At 49.5% G+C, this 24,311-nt stretch overlaps 1 protein-coding gene across 7 annotated transcripts in view; it reads right to left on the bottom strand.

Moving 5' to 3' along the window:
* Csmd2 (CUB and Sushi multiple domains 2) overlaps nucleotides 1-24,311 on the bottom strand; it is a 569,993-nt gene that overhangs the window by 269,287 nt on the left and 276,395 nt on the right. For all 7 annotated transcript variants that reach the window (XR_010066645.1, XR_010066640.1, XR_010066641.1 and 4 more), the window contains exon 6: nucleotides 10,366-10,478. Coding sequence is in view for 1 of the 7 variants with exons in the window: in XM_063288624.1 (XP_063144694.1) it covers nucleotides 10,366-10,478 (113 nt within the window). In the remaining 6 variants the exon portion in view is untranslated. The remainder of the gene's footprint in view (nucleotides 1-10,365; nucleotides 10,479-24,311) is intronic.

Genomic DNA, 24,311 nt, shown 5'->3' with positions numbered 1-24,311 from the left:
CTTTGCATTCTGACTGGCCTTAAGGCTCTAGGGTAGAAATCATTGCTATTTGGGGGGTCGGGGGTTGGATGCAGGACAGTCGTATCATGTTGGATAGGATTGGGAACTTGTTTTTTGTATTTGTACAACATTAAGGATGGTTTAAGGAGCTGACTTTGAATGTCAGGTTAAGGGTGGGGGCTTGACTTAAGACGGTTAATATTAATTTTCAAGTAGACACCTAGGATCTCGGGAACCACACACTTCTGGGTGTGTCTGTGAGGCATCTCGAGACATGATTAATGATTTTATCCGTTGATGAAATTCAAATCTGACAGGACCACTGGGTGGTCAAGCTGTGTGAGGCAGGGTTTAACTGGAGGAAGTTGGTCACTGGGGCTGTGCCTTTGAAGGGTACAGCTTGGCCTGGGCCCATTCCTGTTCTTCTCATCAGCTTCTCCACCACACACTGCCGCCACCGTGCCTCAGTCCCAAAATGATGGTGTCAGCGGCCTTTGAACCAAAGTAAATCTTTCTTCCTTTTAAGTTGTTCCTCTTGGATATTTGTCTAAGACAGTCAGGAATGTGGATCTAGGCAAGATCCATATATCACCGGGGACATTAGCATCAATGAGCCACCTTCACAGGCTGGGGATTCCATTGCAAGGATTCCAGGGGACAATCACACCTCAGATTTGCATATAGCAAAACAGCCTTCCCGCGGTGGGTGGAATATGGCACACCAAGGAAAACCAGGCACAAAAGGAGCTCACTGAAAAACTAACTGAGCAGATCCAAGTGGACCAGGTGCCACGGGGGAGGGGCCAAGCACAGAATGAGTGTCCCTTATAGAGTCCCTGAGAGCACAACCGCAGGCCCTGTCAGGAAGGAGGGGCCTCACCTAACTCCTCTGCATGTACGTCAGGGCTGAGCAGCTTGGTGCTCTTCTTGTGGGAATCCTATCAGTGGGAGTGGGGCTGCCTATGGCTCTTTTGCCTACGTGTGGGGCTCTTCCTCCTACTGGGTGGCCTTATGCAGCCTTGCTGTGATGGTATGTGCCTGGTCTTCTCGTAGCTTGTTATGCCGTGATGTTTGGTTGATGTCACTGGGAGGCCTGTTCTTTTCTTAGAGGAGTGAGGGTAGCAGGAGGAGGGGAGGGAGGGGAAACTGGAGTCGGGTTCCAATATCTGAGAGAAGAATAAAGAAAAGTAAAGAAAAGAAAGGAGGGTCAAACGAAGAGTTGGGTAAGTCAGTAAGAACCTCGGGAAATTCTGGGCTACCTTCATTCATATTGCTTACACTTTCATTTATTAGTGTGCCTGTAAACACTGTGCCACTGGGGCTGTGCTCAGGCCCTAGTTGATAGAAAGAACGTTTTATTTAAAGGGGCTTGGAAGATAGCTCAGTGGTTAGACTGCTTACAATACAGGCAAGAGAACTGGAGTTCAGATCCCAGAACCCACAAAAATGCTAAGGGGTGGGGGCTTATGCTGCCTTGCGGTAATTCTAGCCCTAGAAAACAGAGACAAAGGATCCCCAAAGCAAGCTGGCAGGCCAAACAGTGAATTTTAGCTAGCTAGCAGTGAATTTGGGGTTTGATTGAGAGACTCTGACTCAAGGAAGAGTGTGGAAGTGTGAATGATAAAAGGAAGATTTCAGGCATCAACCTTAGGCTTCCAGAAACACATGTCCACAGCTATGTATGCATATACATACATATGCATATGAACATGCATACAAACAGTTTATACAGAGACATATGAAGAAGAAGGAGAAGAAATAGAAGAAATAGAAGTAGTAGAAGAAGGAGTAGGAGGAAGGAAGAAGAAGGAAGAAGGAGGAAGAGGAGGAAGAAGGAGGAGGAAGGAGGAGGAAGAGGAGGAAGAGGAGGAGGAGGAAGAGGAAGAAGAGGAAGAAGAAGAGGAAGAGGAAGAAGAAGGAGGAGGAGGGAGGAGGAGGAAGGAAGAAGGAGGAGGAGGAGTAAGAGGAGGAAGGAGGAGTAAGAGGAGGAAGAGGAGGAGGAGGAAGAGGAAGAAGAAGAGGAAGAAGAGGAAGAGGAAGAAGAAGGAAGAGGGAGGAGGAGGAAGGAAGAAGAAGAAGGAGGAGTAAGAGGAGGAAGAAGAAGGAGGAGGAAGAGGAGGAAGGAGGAGGAGGAAGAGGAGGAGGAGGAAGAGGAGGAGGAGGAGGACTCTAAACTACTAGTGAAGTGAAGAAATGACATAGCCCTGGTGCTGGCCTGGCTCAATACACTTCTCAGTACACTCAAACGTACACTCCTTGGTTCACACCTGCATATAGGTGGCATCCATGCACATACAGTCATTCATGTCAGCAACTAGAACCCTCACAAGCATACGCGTGAACCCATGTCTGTAGATAATCACACGGGGAATGCAATCCACAGATCTGTGCTTCCTCACTGGAGGTGGTGAAGAGTCTGGGCTCCCAAGGGCAGCACACTGGCTCTAAATGGTTGATGGGAATCCGAATGAGAACTGCTACAGAAGACTGCCAGGCTGCCCCTTTCATCCTTTATATTTTGGTTAATTACAAGACATTTCCCTGCTGTCGGAGAGGTTAGTGGGACTCGTGGCACTCAGCGAGCAGGCAGAATCTAGTGATCTAACAGCTCTCTAGTCTGACGCTCAGGTTATCAGGCTGAAATAATAGGAGACAAGGTTGTTTGGGGTCAGAGGGAAACCTGGTCTCTCCCCACGGCTCTTGGAAGTACAGACGTAGACAGCACCCATGCCTGTGGATTCAGACTCTGCATCCTTGGCCAGCTGCTGGCTGTCCTATTGACTAAGTCAACCCGAATCACTCTTCCTCAGATCATTTGCTCACCCTCAGAAAGTCTCTCCAACCCTTCCTGGAAGGATCTCAGCTGCTCCGGTCTAATCATACCCTCTCTTTCTTAGATTCTTGACCCTCCCCCAAGCTGCACAGGGTAGTTGTCTGAGAACAGAATTCTGATCTCCTACTTATGGGACATGAGCAGGATGCGTGTACATCCTACATCCTGCCCTCCCTCCCTCCTGCTGCTGCTGCTGTGGTCTGGACCAGTTCTCTGCCTCAACAACTCACATCTTGTGCTGGACAGAGTTTGTGTCCAGAATGTGAGCTCTTCAATTCAGACTGACAAGTGGGGCAGATGCCTGAGGTCTAAGGCCATAGGGCATGGACCTAGCAGATGTCTAAGCCACCTCAAAGGGAAGAATGAGGATTCCTGAATGCAGCTGGTGTTGCCTCCAGGACAACCGACTCAGAGGATGAATACAAACTACGAGCCCCAGAGTTGATGGAGAAAAGTCTAGACAGACTTGCACTTCTAGCGACTGCACTGGCATGCCTAGTTGAATGGAAGGGTCAGGCCGGAGGCTTTCATCTGTTAGAAACTGGGACAGGTGTCACGGCACCTGTCACCATCATATTTAAAGAACTTAAGTTTCAACCTAAATCTGTGACATTCCCCAAAGGGAGGGCTCGTGTCACCACAATGTCTGCAAATGCAGATAGGGGGATTAGTGGCATCATTTCTGATGTCAACCCCAGAGGTTGGCTGGGTGTCAGCATAGCAAAGGATAGAGACATATTGAATAAGTTAGAAAATTAAGGCAGAGAAGATGACTAGATCCCAACTCTCACCCTTCCCATAGCACACGTAAATTTAGTGGCATGACACTTCAGTTGTCTAGGTTTCTAGGCCCCAGTGCACTGGACTCTCTTAAAGTTAACAATGACCATCAAAAGTCTGTGGCCACACGGTCAGAGGTCTCTTGGATAAAATTTAGCTTAAAGGTCCAGCCATTGATGCTCTTAGGTCAGACATGTGCTGCCCATGGCCCACAGGCTACATATGGCTGAGGACAGCTGTGAATGTGGGCCAAGAAAAATAATAAACTTACTTAAAACATTACGAGATTGGTTGTTGCTGCTGTAATTTTTTTTGGTAACTTGGTCACACGTCAAAAGGCTGAACGTACCTGCTAGTCTTTGGTGACACAGAAGTAACTGTCAAAGCTATTGGGACTGATGGTGTGGTGTGTGAAAAAGAAGGCATGTTTCTAATTCATGAAGGACTTGGGAAACAGGACGGCGGCATGTTCTTGCAGAGCAAAGCTTATGCGAACCAGATGTGGGAATGGCTAGCAGTGAGATTCTGTTAGTCATGTCCCGTGACAAAGGAAACCTAAGGGAGCATCTGGGAAAAAATGTCCGTGCAGTATCCCTGCCCAAGACTGACGGCACCATGGAAGGGGACGGGAAGAAACGAACACAGGTAGATTGAGAGGCACCGGATCTGCTGATGGGAAAAGCTGCCATCGGGGTGCCCTGGGATCCTTGGAGGGAGCCATTGCTCCAGTGAATGAGGGACAAACATCTGTGTGGAAATAATGTGGAAAGTAACCTGGGTTCTGGCACAAACCACCGCTAGGAAGGCAACTGCTGGAGGATCGCTGATAATTGAGGAAATTATGCAAAGCTTCTCAGAGCTGGCCACACATGATGCTTGGAGGCGTTTCAAACCTGGCAGAAGCTCTCATCGTCGCCCAGCTGAGGTTCTGAGGGACCCATCATTGGATGTTGCTGGTATGACCTATTGACACTGAACAGACAAGATGTGGCTACTGGGACTTCTGAAGGGAAGGGAACTCTTGACCCGTGAGTATGTGTGTGTATGTGCATGCGTATGCGTGTGTGCGTGTGTGTGTGCGTGTGTGTGTGTGTGTGTGTGTGTGTGTGTGTGTGTGTGTGTGTGTGTGTGTGTATAGTATATAAAAGCCGGATGCTGGTGCTGGGTGTTTTCCTGTACCTTATTTTTGAGACAGCGTCTCTCACTGAATCTCGGGCTCACTAATTGGGTAGACTGGTTGGCCCCAGTGAGTTCTGGCAATCTACCCATTTCCCTCCTCTTTCCTCTCTAGTACTGGGGTTAAGGATGTGTGTTACTGCAGCTGCCTTCTACATGTGTGCTGGGGAGCACGAGTCAGGTACACAAATTGAGTGGCAGATACTCTGTTGACTGAACCATCGTCCAGCACAGTAGTCTTAGCTGCAATTATCGATGGGCCATGTGGCAGGCTTCACAAACAACTCCAGAGAATTCAGCTGCAAGAACTGGCCAGAGGGAAGAGGTTTAAGAGACTCTCTACGTCCATCAGTTCCTAGTTTCAGATGCCTGTTCTGGGCGGTCATCTCCACTTAGAACATCTTCCTTCCATTCTCTGTCTGACTACTTCTTACTGGTAGGGAGCCAGAGCGCCTCAGTCACCCTAAATCTGGGGGGCATTATTCCTTGGGCTGGAGTTTAGGATTGAATAGGAAGGAGAAAGCAAGCTAAGCATATGTGTTTGCCTCTCTCTCTCTCTCTCTCTCTCTCTCTCTCTCTCTCTCTCTCCCCCTCCCTTCCTCCCTCCCTCCCTCCCCCCTCCTTCCTGACTGCTGATACGCAGCCATGACTTCCCTGCTAAGATGGACTGTACTTCCAACCGAGAGCCAGATTAAACCCTTTCTCCCTGAAGTTGCTTCTGTCAGGATTTTGTTACAGTAACAAGAAACATAGCTTATACCTGCTGCTCACAAACTTCAGGCCTCTGGGCTACAATGCAATGTGTTTTCAGGTCGACACAGCCATTCTGTTTGATGACTGAGACCAGTACAAGGCCTCTAGAAGGCAGAAGAGACCACCTTTGACCCTAAGGAATGTCTTCTATGTCTGGGCCACCAGGGTTCACATAGAAAGTCAGGAAGTGAGCGGAGTCGTGGAGCCAGGTTGGGATGTGGCAATAGGAGGAACAGACACCAGATGACCACCAGGTGAGAGCTGGAGACAAAGGCCATAGGCAAGGAGAAGGGACCTGTCCTAAGTCTGTCTCTCCCACTGCACAGATTTACCCACAGACAAGAAGTCTAGGGAGGAAGTTAAGAGATTGTACGATTTGAATGTGAAATGTGGGGCTGGGTATTTAGCTCAGTGGTAGAGCGCTTGCCTAGGAAGCGCAAGGCCCTGGATTCGGTCCCCAGCTCCGGAAAAAGAAAAGAAAAGAAAAGAAAAGAAAAGAAAAGGAAAAAAAAAGAATGTGAAATGTTCCCCAGAGGGAGACATGTTTGAGTACTTGGTTCCTGGTTGGTAGAACTGCTTTGGGAGGTTGTGGAACTTTTGGGAAGTTGGGGTTCAGCTGGAGGAAGTGGCTTTCTAAGCCTACCCCATCTTAAGTCCACAGCCCAAGATAACTGTTTCTCTTGCCCCGCGCTCTGGTTGCTATCTTGCCTGGGATGGGCAAACCTTTTCTACAAAGAGATTACCTGACCTTAGCTTGGGTTTGAAGGCTACCCTCCTTAGTTGTGAGTAGTCTCTCCTGTTCCTACGAGCCATAGAGCAACCAGAGACCCAGATGTGAAAGAATGCTTGCAGATGTTCTCCAGATGTGCTCCTTCTTGGAGGCCAAAATCTGGATTTCATGCATCATGAGCTATTACTGTTATTTTTTTCTCTCTGTGTGTAGGACTGTGGTTCATATTTATGTGCCTGTGCTGGTGCATGTGTGTGTACCAGTGCGTGCGTGCGTGTGTGTGTGTGTGTGTGTGTGTGTGTGTGTGGTATGTGTGCGTGTAGTGTGTATGTGTGCAGGGTATGTGTGTGTGTGTGTGTGTGTGGTATGTGTGCGTGTAGTGTGTATGTGTGCAGGGTATGTGTGTGTGTGTGTGCGTGTGTGGTGTGTATGTGTGCAGGGTATGTGTGTGTGTGTGTGCGTGTGTGGTGTGTATGTGTGCAGGGTATGTGTGTGTGTGTGCGCGTGTGTGCATGTGGTGTGTATGTGTGTGGTGTGTATGTGCAGTGTGTATGTGTGCAGGGTGTGTGTGTGTGTGTGTGTGTGTGTGTGTGTGTGTGTGTGTGTATCTGTTGGCTGTCCTGCTTTAGCTTTCTCTGTCTTGTTACCTTGAGTCAGGGTCTCTCACTGCACCTGAAGCTAGGCTGGCACCTGCCAAACCCCAGAGATCTTCCCGCCTCTGCCCCACTGAAGGCTGAGGTTATGCGCCCTGCCTGGGAGTTTACACTGTCCTGGGGATTTTAACCCAGGGTCTTATGCTTGCATGGGAAGTGCCCTTTCCCACAGAGCCATCTGCTCAGCCTCACATTACTCTTTTAATTTTTCCTTTTTCATCAACTGCCTAGAAGCAAAGAAACCCATCCTTGGTTTGGGGGCCTTTCAAAAGCAGCCACAAGCTAGACTGGGGCAGCCTTTGAGGCCCACGCAAATGGCTGCTGTGCCTTAGGTGTGGCAGTTGCTGTCTTGGCATTCTCTACCCAGAGTGCTCTGTTCTGCTGTGTGTGCATCAGCCATCCATTTGAGGACTGCCTTACATCACTACCTCTTTTTTACTCTCGGTTGTGTCTGGTTTTGTGTTCTGCCCCTTTCCTAAGCCCCATCCCTCCCAGCAAAAAGGGTCCTCCAAGTGCAGCTCTCAGGCGGTAGGGAAAGTTCAGGTGCACATCTGAGCCCCTCGTTCAACTGTTCATCAGGAGTGGAGCGGAGCCTCAGGCACTCACCCTTCTGTGCCAGCACAGAGTAACGTCACGTGGAGAAAAGTGCAAATTACAGCAAGATTACCCCTGCTCTGGTGGCCCGTTAGAGCTGAGCCTGGCTTGGACTCAGACCTTAGGACATCATCATTTTAGCTGAATACCTGACCTGGCCATGAACACGGCTGAACTCTTATAATTAATATCATTGTTGTAATTGCTGTTCTATGTATGTGGTTGTGAGTGTGTGTGTGTCTGTGTGTGTGTGTGTTGTGTGTGCGCCCACGCACATGCATGCATGTCTGCATATATGTGGCCACATACATGTGTATGAGTGTGGATGGCAGACATTCATGACAAATGTCCTCTGCAATCACACTCTTTATTTATATTATTTATTATTATATTATATTATTTTTATATTATATTATTATTATTCTTTATTTACCGAGGCAGGGTCTATCTCTGGAACCTGGAACTTGCCAGTTTGGCCAAGTAACCTGCTTGTTCAGGAGGCCTGCTGTTTCTACCTCTTGAGGATTGGGAATACAGGTGGTTCGCCATACACACACTTGACCTTTATGTGAGTTCTGGGGATCTGAACTCCAATCCCCACATTTGCATAGCAAGTGTTTTACCCTCTGAGCCATCTCCTAGCCTCATCATCAACACCACCACCACCACCTTCTCTTCCTCCTCTCTCTCCTCCTCCTCCTCCTCACCACTACCATACCTATAAAAAGCAGTCTCCTGCATTAACACAGTCTGTAAGCATTCCATACCCATACTGAGTCTCCCTGGACTGGAATGCAACAAATGAAGGCTGGGGCCTACGGTACACCAGTGCTGGAGGACGTTCTGTGTGGTTGTAAAACTGGAACTGCTAACAGGCCTGCTTCGTGCAAACATGCTTAGGGTGGAACAGAGTCGCCTGGGACCAAGGGCTCATGACCTTGGCAGCTCTGAGACACAGCAGCATAAAAGCACAGTGCTGGAGAGTTAGGGGACAAGAACCAGAGGGTGAAGCTTCAAGAAGGACGTGCCTGAAACAGAACTTCTCAGACTGGGGGGCTATCCTGCTTCAGACATGTGAAATTAAGTTAGAGGTTTCAGCTAGCAGTACAAAATGGGACAGACATGGTCAGGGTGCCTCACACCCAGGCCAAACACCCTGGGTGACAGTTTGTACTATAGATGTCTGTGCACTGTAGGTTGTGATTGGGAAAAATGCATACACACGCGCGTGCACGCGCACACACACACATACACACATATATACTTGTGTATACATGCATATGGACACATGTATGAGTACAAACATACACACACACTTATGGTGGGGTGTGATTCACAAAGTCACTCACAGATAGGCATAGGAAGATGGCTAGGGACAAAGCCTGAGACTTTATGGATAAACTCCTAAAGGTTTGTAGGTGAATGCCAGTTTCACCACATAGTTAGGGGATGTGTGCTCTTGGGCGGGTAACGCTGCTTGTCTGAGCCTCTGCTAAAAGAAATAGGAGCTGGCAGGTCACTGTGCTTTGGGGAGAAGGCTACATAGCACAGACCCTCGCACACAGCAGGTATTCAACAGCCACACAGTAGGTATGCAGTAAGTAGGAGACCTAGAGACTGCCCCCCCCACTAGCTATATATATAGCACGGACACAGTAAGGACATAATCAATAGCCTAGCTCTGGATTTTGATGATGGGGCCTGTCACTGAGCCTTCAACCAATCACGGTGACGTTGGGAACCTCAAGAACAAGAACTATCAGGCACACCCAATACTTACTTAATCAGAAGAAAGTATGTTAAGAAGTTCTACTGTTCTGTTTTGTAGAACATGACAAGAAGATGCAGGTGGCTGTCTCTCTGGCTCAGGGGGCTGGGCCTCCATAGTGGTATGTATTGTCTCTAGAAAAGCCAACCTCTGTGATGTCTCCAGGCCCAGTGGGCTTCTGGCTTATTTTTTGCACATTGCAAAGGTTTCCTCCAGTGTAGTCAGAGGGAATGAGGCCACTCATTAAGTCCAGATAGGAAAATATAGTTCCTGCAACTGTAGCTTTTTACCCCAGACCCCAGAGTATTGATCAATTTTGAATACTGTCTTAAATTACAAGCAAGGTTTTAAGGCAGTCTGGTCCCCTACCCTGCATCCAATGGATGTCCAGCCCCTCTTTGGGTGCAAGGTGTGGCCTCCCTCTTTTAGAGGTGGCTCCTGCCATCCAAAGTGCCTTCCTTATTGGAGCATGAATGTGCTTACCTGGGGTTTCTACCTGCTGTTCCTGCTCTGAGCTCTTACCCCAATCGGAGGTTGGACGTAAGTAGGGACACTCCCTAAGGCAGCTTGCCTATGCTTGCAGTGAAGTCGTGCTCTGGATAGAATGATGAAGAGTGCAGGTGTGGAGAACCTCCGGACTGTAGGACATCAGCTAAAAATGCTGAGGACCCGTGGGGCTCTGGCTCAGAAGGGCAGCGGGGCTGCTGGCTGGGAAACTGGCTTCCCTTGCCGTAAGATGGGTATGCGGCTAACATCCACCTCATAGCATGATAAGGGGAGACAGTGGAGGTGCCTATCAAGTTCCTCACACTGGGCCTGACTCTTGGCACTAATCACAATGATGACTCTGTCCTGAAGAGTGGCAGACAGGTTATTTGTGTCTGAGAACTGCCCCTCTGGTACCTAAAGGCTGCCTGGGCATGTGCAGAGATACAGGCATGGAGACCTCAGGATGCACAGATGTAACGGACCCAAGACAATGATGCCCAAAGTCCCATGTAGGTACCAGTGTGAAAGGCTGAGGCCCTCAAGGCCACTGCTGCTCTCTCAACAGAAACCCCATTCTGGCCGTGCTTACCTTGGTACTGGGCGCTGAAGCCACGCTGCCGGTGGTTACCATCTGATGTGAAGTGTAGCCGCAGCCAGTTCTTGCTGCTGATGACAGGCGCTGGGAGGCTGGCTCCGGTAAACCTGGGGGGACAGGACAGAGAAAGGTCAGGAGCTAAGCAGGACATCAAGGAGTCCACCCACCTTCTGAAGCAAGAGGAGAGCACCATCCACTCCAGCAGCCTGGGGTCTGTGCAGCTGGAGGGATTGCCAGGCAAATGACTCCCCTGGCCTCGGATTCCCCAAATCCCAGCAGATGCTCAGGGCTTGAGAGTAACCAAAGGAGGCTAGGAGTCAGGTTGAGGGTCCTCTATGGTCAATCCCATCGACGTTGTATTGTTTTTCCTGTTTTCCTATTCTCTGGGTCTTTGTTCTTTTCTGACTGGACTGTGCTCATCTGTCTCCCCTCCTCCTGCACTCCCCCTCCCCCCACTAAAGTCCCTAAAATGTCCCAGCCCCAGGAAAGTCTTGACAGTCACATAGCTCTTGGATTAGGCTCAAATCAAAGCTTCCAGCCTGTGACCTTGTCCCCAGCACCAGGCTTTCCTAAGTGAGAAGCCCAGCCACAAAGGCTGTGGGACTAAGTGAGAAACGGCTTGGGCCCTGAGGCTATCCCAGAGCCTGGCACCTCCAAGCTCACCCACAGCATCTCCTTCCCTACCCTCCAACAACACAGCACTCAATTTCAATTACAGTTCTGCTGTCAGTTCTCCCAAAGACTGACCCTCAGTAGGGAGCAGTGGGGAGGAGTAGGGAAGCAGCTTGATCTTGGGGGGATCTGCAAGCTGTGCTTTGTGACCACAGAGAGTTCCCTAAATCCTCTGGGATCCTGTGATCTGATCTATGGAGTAGATATGTCCATATCCCCTCCTCAGGGTTTCAGGGACTCACACGGATGACACTCCGCAGAGAGCCCGGGGTTCCCCAAAACAGCAAACTCTTGGGAGTGGCACGTGTTATTTATTCTCACTTTGGGACTCAGGACCCAAAGTGGCACTTGGCACAGAGATGTGTGTCAGGGTCCCAGCAAAGAGCAGTTCTGAGAAACAGTCCTTGTTAAGGTGGTGTGGAGCAGTGCGGGGAAACAATAAGAGGGGAACCATGGAATGGGCTAATAAGGCATGGGGGCTCAGTACCATCCCTCCCCTCTGGAGTAGAGGAAATTGGAAATACCCCTAACCATAGGGTTGCATTTCAAAACCCGCTCTTTACCCAAATCCTCAGCTGGTTTGGGAAAACCCCGGGCAGAAAGAACAGGGAATGAACAACCAGAGCGCACACTCCTTGGCCCTCTCCAGACTCCCGGATGCTCCTGCATCATTGATCTAGCCTATTAGAGACTTGATCAAAGATGGATGCTTGCCCACAGGACAGTCTTACAGACAGGGAACGGGAGAAGACCAGAGAGGGGGATGCGCAGGGGCAGACCCTAGAGAACCAACAGAGTGGCTTCCCATAAATATAAACGAAACAAAAGATCTAACCAAGAAGCTTGATACCCTCTGATCTCAATTCTTACTATCACGAAAACGCTGACGCACACAGAACTCTAGGAATATAACCCACAGTGCTTGGGCAAGAACTATTATAGAAACCAATTACGGTATTTCACCAGATCCCATTTAAAATAGTTTATTACAGGGTGAGTCATTTAAGTTTTCTAAGGAGCCTCAATTGGTATCGCAGGCTCCCCCACCCTAGGCCAAATTCAATTCGAGCTCAATGGCAGAGCTTGGAGGCTATTTACATAGGGAAGTGGAAGAAGGGAAACTTCACCTGAATAATTCAGGACCCGCAGCTGCTTCTTTAAAAAGCAAGGAAGGAGTAGTCCCTTATAATTGGAAGTTGGGGCAGGGAACTTCTCAGCTCAGGGGTGAGGCGGGATTTGATGCTCAGCTTCTATGCATAGCATAACCTACAGTTACCTGGCACCTTCTCGCTGTTCTGTCTCCTCCCAGACAGCAAGCCTTGTGCCTTTTCCTCCCTCAACCCCTTCTCTGTCTCTCTCTCTCTGTCTCTCTCTTTCTGTCTCTCTCTGTCTCTGTCTCTCTTTCTGTCTCTCTCTGTCTCTGTCTCTCTCTCTGTCTCTGTTCTGTCTCTGTCTCTCTTTCTGTCTCTGTCTCTGTCTCTCTTTCTGTCTCTCTTTCTGTCTCTCTCTGTCTCTCTCTCTCTGTTTCTGTCTCTCTCTGTCTTTCTCTGTCTCTCTCTGTCTCTGTCTCTCTGTCTCTGTCCCTCTGTCTCTGTCTCTCTGTCTCTCTGTCTCTCTCTGTCTTTCTCTCTCTCTCTGTGTGTGAATGTGTGGGCACACATGTGTATGTGTGTGCCCACGTGCTCAGCTCTCTTCCCTACCCAACCCCATCCTTCTAAGCATATTATGTTGAGCATTTGAGGGTGTCCTTGGCCCTATCACAGAACTTGGGGCTTCTGTGGTAGGATCCTCACCAAATGGCTATGGACGGATGGCACCAGTTTCGGCTCAAAGCTTTCAACAGAACCACACACAGTGACTCTCTCCCGAATCTCAACCCTCAGGAGGTCAAGTCAGGAGGATTGCTGGGAGTTCAAGGCTAGTATGTGCTACACAGCAAGAGAACTTGGTCACCAAAAAATCCAAAGTTAAAACCAGCAAACAGAAAATTCCTTTTCATGCTAGTTAAGTACAAAGATGTGGGCAAACTTACTGGGCGGAGTTATGTTGAGGTGGAAGAGTAAAGATTTACAGGAAGCAGAGTGGACTGGGAGTGTGATCCGGGGCGGGGGGTACATCGCGATCATGGGGAGGAAGCATGAACCGCGAGTGAGGGTCATGAGCAAGGTCTGTGGCTGTGGACCGTGAACATGGAAGGCACTGAAATCTCATTCACTGGAACTCTGGGAGAGTTGAATGTCCAGTGAGAGGAAATGGACCTGTGGTAGCCAGAGCCGTGTTGAGTGATGCTGTCAGTAGATCCTGCATGGCTGAGGAGGGAATGGCCCAGATCTAGGCTCCTTAACTGTGTGGGAAGGTCATTTTATATTATTATTATTATTATTATTATTATTATTATTATTATTATTATTATTATATGTATGTATTTACAATCCAGTCATTGCCCACCCTCCCGGTCCCCCCTCCCACAGTTCCCCATCCCATCCCCCCTCCCACAGGAAGGCCACTTTTGCCAGCCATCTAATGAGCTGTGTATTCACAATTGGGAGTATGATTTTATATAAATGACCTCTTAGCAGAATTCATCAAAATGGAAACAAAGCAAAATGCATCCTCAGTGGTTCCTGCCCTCTGAGTAAAGTCCACCCTATTGATCTCTACGGCCTTCAGCAAAGTTTCGCCTTCCCTGTTCCCCGCTCTATCTCTTGTTTCTTTATGCTCTAAGCAAATGGGCTCCTTGCTGTGAAAACTCTCGCAGGCCTGCTTCTGCCCCAGGACCTTTGCACCTGACCAGTTCCCTCTGCCTGCCATGCTGACCTTCCCTCTAGACCTCCACCTCGCTCACTCTCACAGCCTCAAGCTGTCAGGCACATGTCATATGCTCAGTGGAGCTTTCCTCCTCCTGATTTGTCTCCACTGGCTTTCAGCCTGAGCATGTGTACATGAGTGCACACACACCACATACACATGGGTACACATAGACCTACACACACACAGGTGTATACACACCTACACACACCACACACACACACACACACACACACATGGGCACACACACACCTAAACATACACTTGGGTACACATACACCTACATACACATGGGTGTACACACACCCATTCACACACACCACACACAGATGTACACACCTATATACACTTGGGTACACACACACACATAACACAAATACCACACACAGGTACACACACACACACACACCAACACACGCACACACACACACGCACACGCACATATACATGCACACAGCACTCTGCTACTAGTCAAGCAGGAGAGCTTCATGTATTGGAGATAACCCTGTTCTCTGAGTGTCCCCACCTTCAGATTTATGCTTCTCTGCTGTTTCCCACTGGGCCACCTGGCTACACAGAGAGGTAAAGAAACCCACCCCCCATCACACAGCACTTCATGGCGGAGGTGAGATTATAACCTAGACCATGTCATTCAGAGCTTGGGCACTCAGCCAGCAATGCACTGTCACAAACACACGTGCCCCGTGGGACAGTCTAGGCTGAATTCCATCCTGTGTCTTCCTTCCTCCCTACCCTCCAGGATCCTTCCTCTTTAATTTTGTTCCTTCTTAGAATCATAATTAAAGGAGAGAAACACAAAGGGAGAGGCTCCCCCTTCAAACCTTCCTGTCCACATTAACTTCCCTCTGGGGGGCCTGGGGAATTACAGGCTTGCCCAGTAAATCGCTCCTGCAGTACTACATGAAACGTAGTTTAGCAAGTGCACGCGAGGTGTTTTCCTTTCTGGTAAATTGACTTCTGTTAAATGGGGCTTCATTAATGGAATCTGGCTTGGGGAGAATTAAAAAAAAAAAGAAAAGAAAAGAAAAAACACTCCCTTTAATGCCTGGAGTTGATTGGGGGATGGAGGGAGGAGTGGCAGAGTGAGTTCAGCCTCCCTCCCCTCTGTGAAAAGCATTTCTTCATGGAAGCTTCTCGTGGGGGGGGGGGGGTCCGGATGTTCAGGCTCTGAGAGAAGCCCGTCCAAATGGCAACAATGTGTATCCGGGCACTGCTGCCTGTCAGCGGAGGCAGAGGAGACTGGTTTAAGTGCCAGCCTCCCTGCGAACTGCCAGTCCTGTGGAGGCACCAGGCATGCAGGGGGCAGGGGCACTTTTTTGAGGAACTGATTGGGCAGTCCCTGCCTCTGTGCAGTGCCTCTCCCTCCCTCACAGTTGCTGTTACCTAACAAAGGCACCCATGGCCCCTCACATGGGCCGTGGTTCTGAGCTAGTGTAGCCCAGTGGGGTTGGGGCTCCAGGCCTTTCTGCACTTCAGACTCCAGTGTAAGCCATCCCTCATCTCTGTGGCAGGCCTGCGAGAGGGCCAGATGGGGGTAGGGGAGGTATAACCCCATCCCCCTCCTTCCCCTCCGCCTGTCAGGGGGATGGAAGGGACACTGTGGCACAAGTAAGTTGATCCTTCCAGAAAAGTGTTAGTGCAAGGACAGACCCACCAGCTCTGGAACTGAGCACAAGTTCTCATACAGTTTTCCCTCCCTGGCGACACCCACTGAGTCCCCTGCCTCTGAGGTCCCTCTACCCAGAATGTTTTCTCTGACGCCACATCTGATGACCTGGCACAAGGTCACTGGTCCTATAAGCCTGGCCAACTGTTGCCTGCTCAGTGTGTCCCCTCTGTAGCAGGGTCACGTGCCACCATCCTAGGCCAACTGACTTGTAATCGATCATCTTTGGACTTGATCTTCCCAGCTAGTAAAGCAAAGCTCCACATGGGGCAGGATGGGAGTCTCTCTGTAGATCTCCAGCCACACATCGGACAGATTAGTAACCGAATGTGGCTGCCAAGCAAGGCTCCAGTCAGTGGATACAGTTTCCCCCTCCACAGAGTCAGAACCACGCCCATCCATTCATTTGCATACTGTCCACTGCAGCTGTGTTTACAGCGCTCTGTCATACCACAGAAAACACCTTGCATTAGGGGTGGGTAGAGAGGCCTAGCATATGAGAATCCCCGGGTTCAACGCCCTAAAATGATTACAGGGTACGTATCTATTGGGAGGTGGGCGGGGCAAGGAAGTTCAAGGTATTGTTGTTTACTGGCTGGTCCTTTGCTCATCCCGGGCACACGTGCCTCACTGATGATGTCACTAAATTAAACCTGAATTTCTTTTTTTTTTTTGTTCAAAAATTGTTTATTATGCAAAATGTTAACTTTTATAAAAAGTTTAATATACATCACATGGTTACAGAAAGTCACCTTCCTGTAAAAAAAAAAGGTACAAAAGCTATATACTCTATTATAGAGTTCATAATCAGGGCAACAGAGCTTTTCTCCAAGGAAACCAGAAGACCAGCTCTTATGCTGCCTTGGCAGTGTGTGCAGGGCAGCCACTCGTGTACCCCCCACACCCTTCTCGACACCCCATTTTCGGAAAAAAGCCAGTCTTTTTAAGACTTGAGTCAGGGTGGGGACAAACCTGAATTTCTAAGGAGGGACTCACAAAAGGACAAATGTGCCTTAGACATTTCATTGCCACATGAACAACATATAAACATCCATGCCAGTTAGCTTTGCATGCAAGTAAGGCTTTTCCCCAAACACAGCCTCTATCTCATTTAAATCGCACCAGCCACCCAGGCAACAAATATTTACTAACTGGTACTGTGTACCAAGATGGTGCCCCTGATCCGAGGAAGAGAACTCTGGGGGGTGGTGACTGTGCCCTTCGAATTCTTCTTAAGAGACTCCCCCTTCGCAGCATTGTTCAAGAGAATTCGATCGGGCTCCCATCGTGGCGGCTGTATTTCCTTCCGCACTCGTATCTCATCCGTTTATGTGATGTTTAATTTAAATCACATAATTACAATAACAAATATGACTCGCACTGGGAGAGCTGGCAACAGACCCAGCCGATTCTCAGAAAGTACAAGGCTCAGCTGGAGGAAGCCGGAGCACAGGGGCGGGAGGGTAGGGTGGGAGACGGCTGGCAGGCGGCCACAGGCAGCAGGCAAGAAACTCTGTTATGGTTGTGGGAGCACCAGAACACTTGTGTTGGGGGGGAAGGTTGGAGGGTGCTCACATGTATGTGTATGTGCATGTGTGTATGTGTGTGCATGTGTGTCTTTGTGTGCATGTGTGCATGTGTGTATGTGTGCGCATGTGTGTGTGTGTGTGCATATGAGTGTGTGTGCGCGTGCGTGCGTGTGTGTGTGTGTGTGTGTGTGTGTGTGTGTGTGTGTGTGTGTGTGTAGAGGTTAACCTGTGGGAGGTACCCACCTTGCATTTTGAAAAAGTTTCTCTCATTGGTCTGGAACTAGCCAGTGAGCCCCAGGAATCCTCTAGCCTCTGTCTCTCCAGCTCATGGGTTACATGTAGCTGTCATCATGCCTGACTTTCTCCACTCAGTTTCTGAGGGGTTGAACTCAGGGTCCCATGTTTGAGCAGTAAGCACTTTACCAACTGAACTCTGCAGCCCCCAGGGTGCTTGCACCGTGTGTATACGAACCGACAGAAGATGAACCAAAGCAATTGCTTACTTCCGTGGGTACTGTGCCTCCCTAAATACATTCCCTCTGCAGTCGGAAGGGGGAGCCTGAGTAACTGATCTAAGATTCCATTCCAGAAGTCCTTATGGGGGTCTTCTGGCCTGATGCTCACTTTGCATGAACTCCTGGGCTGGTTACTTTTATACACAAGCTAGAGTCGTTCTGCAAGCAGCAACTTGTGCCAGCTTGGCGGGTGGGCAAGCCTGTGATGCATTTTCTTGACTGATGATTGACGCGGGAGGTGCCACCCATTGATTCTAAGTGCTCTAAGAAAGCAGGCTGAGCAAGCCGAGAGGAACAAGTCAGCAGGCAGCACTCCCCCATGGCCTCTGCATCAGCTCTTGTCTCTAGGTGCCTACTTTGAGCTCTTTCCCCAACTTCCCTGGACGGCGGGCTGCAAGCTGTAAGATGAAATAAACTCCTTTTCCCAACTTGTTTTAGCTGTGGTTTTGATCACAGAAATAGAAACCCTAAGACAGTCGTCCCTTGCTGTAATGAAAAATTCATCTCCGTGCAACTCTCCCTGACCAGCTTCCTCTATAAATCCCTGTCCCAGATACTTTCTCTCCTCCTTGGGGGGGTTGGGGGGGTGAGCGTCAGCATCAGGAAACCCACTCCTGAACACTTGGTTTGGCTTGCTTCATTTTCTCCCGGGGCCTGTTTCTCTCCAGACTGACGAAAGCCACTACCATTTTCTTGCCTGTCCACCGTTCCTCAATACTTGACAAAGTATTTACCACAAGGGGCAGACTCACTGAATACTGCACAGAGGCACAAGGGACTATGAACCGTGTGCACGTATGATGAGGTCTCTGCTGATGAACGCAGAGGGCATGTTGTAGCTTGGGGAGCAGGTGACCTGCTGGACAGCGTGGAGGGATGTAGGGTACCATGGCTGCACGCATCCCGATTGTGGGAGCGTTGCCCCCTTGTGCCAGGAAGACACGGGTCACCACATTTGCTCTTGCCTTGGCTGTTCCTCCCATTTACTCGGCAGCTGCTGGAATACCATCCCAGGGGACTCCCCAGACGCAGGCACCCCCAGGACACCAGCAACGGAGTCTTTGTCACTGTGGGCAAACGTTTCTGTTTTCCCACAAGCGGCGCCATAAACTCCACAAATGAGCAGAACTTTGCAGTTTGGCTGATTGTTAGCTCCAGGGAGCCCCCCCCCCCCCAGTCACACCAGGCAAATGTTTTTCCTTTAGATTCGTGGCTCCCTGGAGGATGTGTCTCAACCTGGAGCTTGGAGGAATGAGGCCCCAGGCTGGGTCTGTGGCTGGGGAAGAGCTTTGCTATTGACATCTGGGCCTTGCCTCTTGGGTGGCAGCACACTAAGGTTTTTATGGGGGCTGGAGATCGTTGTGGCCTTGCATCCCAGGCTCACGGCTGAAGGGCTGGAGGCTTCTTGCTTGACATACAGGACGTGTCCTGAAAGAGTGAAGCGATTTAACAGAGAACTCACTGGGGGTGCTGCACCAGGGCCTTGGGCATGGGTCCTCAGAAATTTCTTAGGAATGGTGTCCACCCCTGTCCCCTTCTATCTCCAATCTAAGTCACAGGGTTCAACTCTTCCCTAAACACTAAAATCCGTCAAAGGCCAGTCTGTGTCCCTCAACCTGGAGCTCCCCAAAAGGATGACCATATAAATGTATTACATGGCAATTCCTAACAGCCGACTGGATCAGAGTGCTCACGTGACCTAAGCTAGGCTCATCAGGAGATGGGCTTCCATCAGGAAGACAGGTTCCGGGGCCCTGGTTTTCGGTTGCTTGGTGGAGAGGAATGGGTGCTCACTTAGATAAAGAGGAAGAATCCCTCCAGCCTAGTTCTCTCGGGAACAGATAGGGTAGGGAAAGGGGCCCGGCATATCTTCTTTTACTCCTACTGTGCCCCATACACATACAAGATGTCCTACACTACAACTATCAGGTCTCTTCTAGTCCTGTTCCAGGCTGCTTGGGGCAGCATCTCAAAGCAGATTTATTCTTATTAGTTTCAGGGCTCTCAGGAACCCTGTTCCTTCAGGGTTCCATTCCCATCTGGGCCTCTATCACAACAGGTTAGACCTGAGATTCAGGGAGGTGGCCCTGATGCTCTGTAACTTTGAGGAGTCTCCTGTTGGCATGACCTAGGGCTAGGGAGCAGTTTTTTTTTTTTGGTTCTATTTTTCGGAGCTGGGGACCGAACCCAAGGCCTTGCGCTTCCTAGGCAAGCGCTCTACCACTGAGCTAAATCCCCAACCCCCAGTTTTTTTTTAAAGGGAACAGGTTTTAAGAACTTAGTGACCTTGCCAGCCCTACAGGGCATCAGCGTTTCTCCCTACCAGCTATCTTCAGCGCTGATACCACAGGCTGATCCTACACAGACAGAACAGAAGAAGGTTCAAGGTGAGGCCAGAGCCTGGGAACCAGTCAACGCTGGATTTACATCCAGGCTCTGCTCTTAACTAGGTGGACATGTAACATCACAGGACTAGAAGAGACTGATGGACGTAGCCTAGGACATCTTGTACGTGGGTGGGTCACAGTAGGAGTAGAAGAGATACTGGGATGACTTTCCAACCCCATCCGTTCCCCCACAGAACTAGGGTGTGGGGGATCCCTCCTCTTCGTCTAAGTGAGCACCCACTCTTTGTCTCGACCAAACAACTTAAATTCCTCACCAAGGTCATGGGATTCCTCAGCACAGCTGTGCTCTGTGCACTGCACTTGGAAACCACTAAGGGAATAGAGGCCTCACAGGAGAACATGAAGGGTACCTGAGCGATGTACAGAGAATGTTACCTCTGGAGTACATGGGGCGCAATAAATTGATTCATCACCCCCCCTCCAAATAGACTTCTAAGGTCAATGAGAGGGCTAGCATCTCTTCTATGCACTAAATAGAGCTGGGGTGAAAAGGTAAAGACATCGTTGCCTGCTTCCCCTGCAGCCACTCCTCCATCTCAGCCTTGCCTGTCTTCCTCCTGCACTGGAAGATGGAGAAATTGGGAAAAGACTGGGAGAAAGAGAAGACCACCTTTCCCGCCTCATGGTGGCTTCAGGCACACTTCTCTTGGAATACTTCCACAGAGGAAATGTTTTAGATGCCTTTCAAGGGCCTCTCCCACTCCACCACCATCCTGGGTGTCTTCCCTCACCCTCCGAATGTGGTTGGATAGCCGTGACAGTGCTTCCGGGGCAGCTGCATAGTTGAGGGTTTAGACCCTTTGTGATCGTGAAGGTCAGCAAGGGTTCCTGAGTTCTGTTCTCACCTATGTGCTGACCCTGTGACCTTGGGCAGTGGCTTTATACTCTGCATCCACAGTTGCAGGCCATGACAAGGGATAGGGACACTACTTCATGATGATAGCTAGGCAGAGCCGGCTGTCAAAAAGCCTCAAGGTACAGCAATGACCCCCTCTGGCAGAGACCACACCTCTGTCCAGCCAAGGAGACTTCAGAGATAAGGGACCATCAGAGAAGAAGCAATGTGAAGTAGAAACTCCAAACAGGGGGCCCTTGAGAAGTCTGTCTGGTGACTTGGATGCACATCTTTTAAATTGCTCACTCAGGGTAAGTAAGTTCCACCACTAGGTCTGAGACGTGAGATGGTTCACACAGGCACCTTCAGTGCCACATCTGGTGCATTAGCAGGCTCCAGGCACAGACGTGGATGCTATGAGGGCCATGGTGTGTGAGGCATACATTATCTCTAACGAACTAGACTTGGGCTATCAGCATGGTAAGGCTGCAACAAATGGAAAAGAGGGGGAGAACTGAAAGGGAGAGGGGGGTTCCTGTTTGCTCTTAGCCTGTCTCACCACACCTGTGTCTGTGCCACATATCCCATCCCTTCACACCTGTCTGTGTCATGTATCCATTCACTCCTGTGTCTGTGCCATGTATCCATTCACACCTGTGTCTGTGCCATGTATCCCATCCCTTCACACCTGTCTGTGTCATGTATCCATTCACACCTGTGCTGTGCCATGTATCCTATCCCTTCATACCTGTCTATGCCATGTATCCATTCACACCTGTGTCTGTGCCATGTATCCTATCCCTTCATACCTGTGTCTGTGCCACATATCCCATCCCTTCACACCTGTGCTGTGCCATGTATCCTATCCCTTCATACCTGTCTATGCCATGTATCCATTCACACCTGTGTCTGTGCCATGTATCCCATCCCTTCACACCTGTGTCTGTGTCATGTATCCCATCCCTTCACACCTGTCTGTGTCATGTATCCATTCACACCTGTGCTGTGCCATGTATCCTATCCCTTCATACCTGTCTATGCCATGTATCCATTCACACCTGTCTGTGCCATGTATCCTATCCCTTCATACCTGTGTCTGTGCCACATATCCCATCCCTTCACACCTGTGTCTGTGCCATGTATCCTATCCCTTCATACCTGTCTATGCCATGTATCCATTCACACCTGTGTCTGTGCCACGTATCTCATCCCTTCACACCTGTGTCTGTGTCATGTATCCCATCCCTTCAGACCTGTGTCTGTGCCATGCATCCCATCCCTTCACACCTGTGTCTGTGTCATGTATCCCGTCCTATCACACCTGTGTCTGTCATGTATCCCATCCCTTCACACCCGTCTGTGTCATGTATCCATTCACACCTGTGCCTGTGCCATGTATCCCATCCCTTCACACCTGTGTCTGTGCCATGTATCCCATCCCTTCAGATCTGTGTCTATGTCATGTATCTTATCCATTCACACCTGTGTCTGCCATGTGTACAATCCCATCAGACCTGTGTCTGTGTCATGTATCTTATCAATTCACACCTGTGTCATGTATCTTATCAATTCATACCTGTGTTTGTGTCATGTAATCCATCCCTTCACACCTATGTCTGTGCCATGTATTCCATCCCTTCATACCTGTCTGTGCTATGTATCCCATCCCTTCAGACCTGTGTCTGTGTCATGTATCTTATCCATTCACACCTGTGTCTGTGTCATGTATACAATCCCTTCAAACCTGTGTCTGTGCCATGTATCCCATCCCTTCACACCTGTGTATGCTCTGTACTGGTAACTTCAGGTCAAAGAAATCCAGATCATTCTGGAATGGAGAAGCAACCAGTAGCTGTTGTAATTAAACCACAAAAGAGCAGGGCTGCAGATGACTCAGGGATGTCCAGAGCCAAGCTCAGATGCCATCAGCCTCACTCTGCAGGCTGTGTGCTGGCCAACTGCAAATGGCAGCAGCTGGAGGCTGAACCACGGACACTCAGCTGCTCCCCAACTCAGCCTTTCACCCTCCTCACCAGAAAGAACAGAGATCTCTTTTTTCTCGTGGCAAACAGAAAATACCCTCAGAGGGTCTCAGATGACTTGTCCAGGCCATGGGCACATCCCTTAGGACAAGGAAATGGTTTCTAGTAGAACGGTTCTCCAAAAGAATGTGTTGAAAGGGAGGGGTGCCAGGGACGGTCATCACGGTTGGAAGGAGGGTAGGGGACTGAATGAAATAAGGCCATTTTCTAACCCTGTGGCTTGAATGGCTTTGTTAAGGCCTATGAAGGATCCCCGCCCCATGACCCCGCCACAACCCCAAGCACTGTCTGGTCTAGGTCTATGTTTTTCCAGAGGTGACCAGGCTTGTCTGACCCTTAGTGTCATGCTTCCATTCTTGTACCAGATCATTTCCACTTCCTGTCTATCTATCCAACAGACCATGGTGCTAGATGCCCCCCCCCCCAAGTTCTCGAAGGTTGGTGTTGTACTTAAAGAACATGATTAAAGCTTAAGAAAGCTGCATCGCTACGGAACTGTCTGCTGAGTGGAAGGCTTACTCCAGATGTTCCCAGCGGTCTCCTCAGGCCCCCTCTTCTGGTTCCAACGTCTAACCCAGCATCCATCCTCCCATTCAGTGACCACATCAGTCTTATCCAGGGTGTATTAGTTTCCCTGTCTTCCTAAGACTTGAGGATCAAAGAGCATCAATCATAAGTCTGTACTCAGTCCATGACTGGGCCTGATGTTTTCTTGAGACTGGATGCAGGATGTGAGCATGGAGGGAGGCCACACTGATGGGCATTGCTTTTATTACGGCATCATAGAAGGGGCCTGTGGTGCTGTCAGTGTGACCTATCACTGGTGCTGACCTCCGGGACAGCTTGGTTGAGTGATGCCTGCTAACTTCCTCTCCTGTAAAGGCCATCAGTTGTCCTCTTCCTGACTCTGTATCCAGCCTATGATACAATATAGAGTATGTGTCAATTATTTGTCCTGTCATTCCAGCCTGTAAATGCTGGCTGGCTCATCAAATGCCTTTTATCTTCTGTGTGTGTGTGTGTGTGTGTGTGTGTGTGTGTGTGTGTGTGTGTGTGTGTGTACGACCATCTGCCTTACCTTTTAGATACAGGGTCGCTTTCATTGGCCTTGAGGTCATTGATTCGGGTAGATCAGGTGGCCAATAGTTACCAGGGAGCCTCCTTGCCTCTGCCTCCCTGGTACCATTTTTCATTTCACTTGTTTCACTTTAAAAAAAAAAGATCTTATTTATTTATTTGTTTGTTTATTTCATGCATATGAGTGCACTGTCGCTGTCTTCAGACACACCAGAAGAGGGCATTGAATTCCTATTACAGATGGTTGTGAGCCACCATGTGGTTGCTGGGAATTGAACTCAGGACCTCTGGAAGAACAAGTCAGTGCTCTTAACCGCTGAGCCATCTCCCCAGCCCTTTGTTTCACTTTTCAATGTGGATTCTGGAG

The sequence above is a fragment of the Rattus norvegicus genome, chromosome 5, assembly GCF_036323735.1.
Source record: "Rattus norvegicus strain BN/NHsdMcwi chromosome 5, GRCr8, whole genome shotgun sequence".
In the NCBI taxonomy this organism is placed as follows: Eukaryota; Metazoa; Chordata; class Mammalia; order Rodentia; family Muridae; genus Rattus; species Rattus norvegicus.
This window is presented reverse-complemented; position numbering and strand designations above follow the sequence as displayed.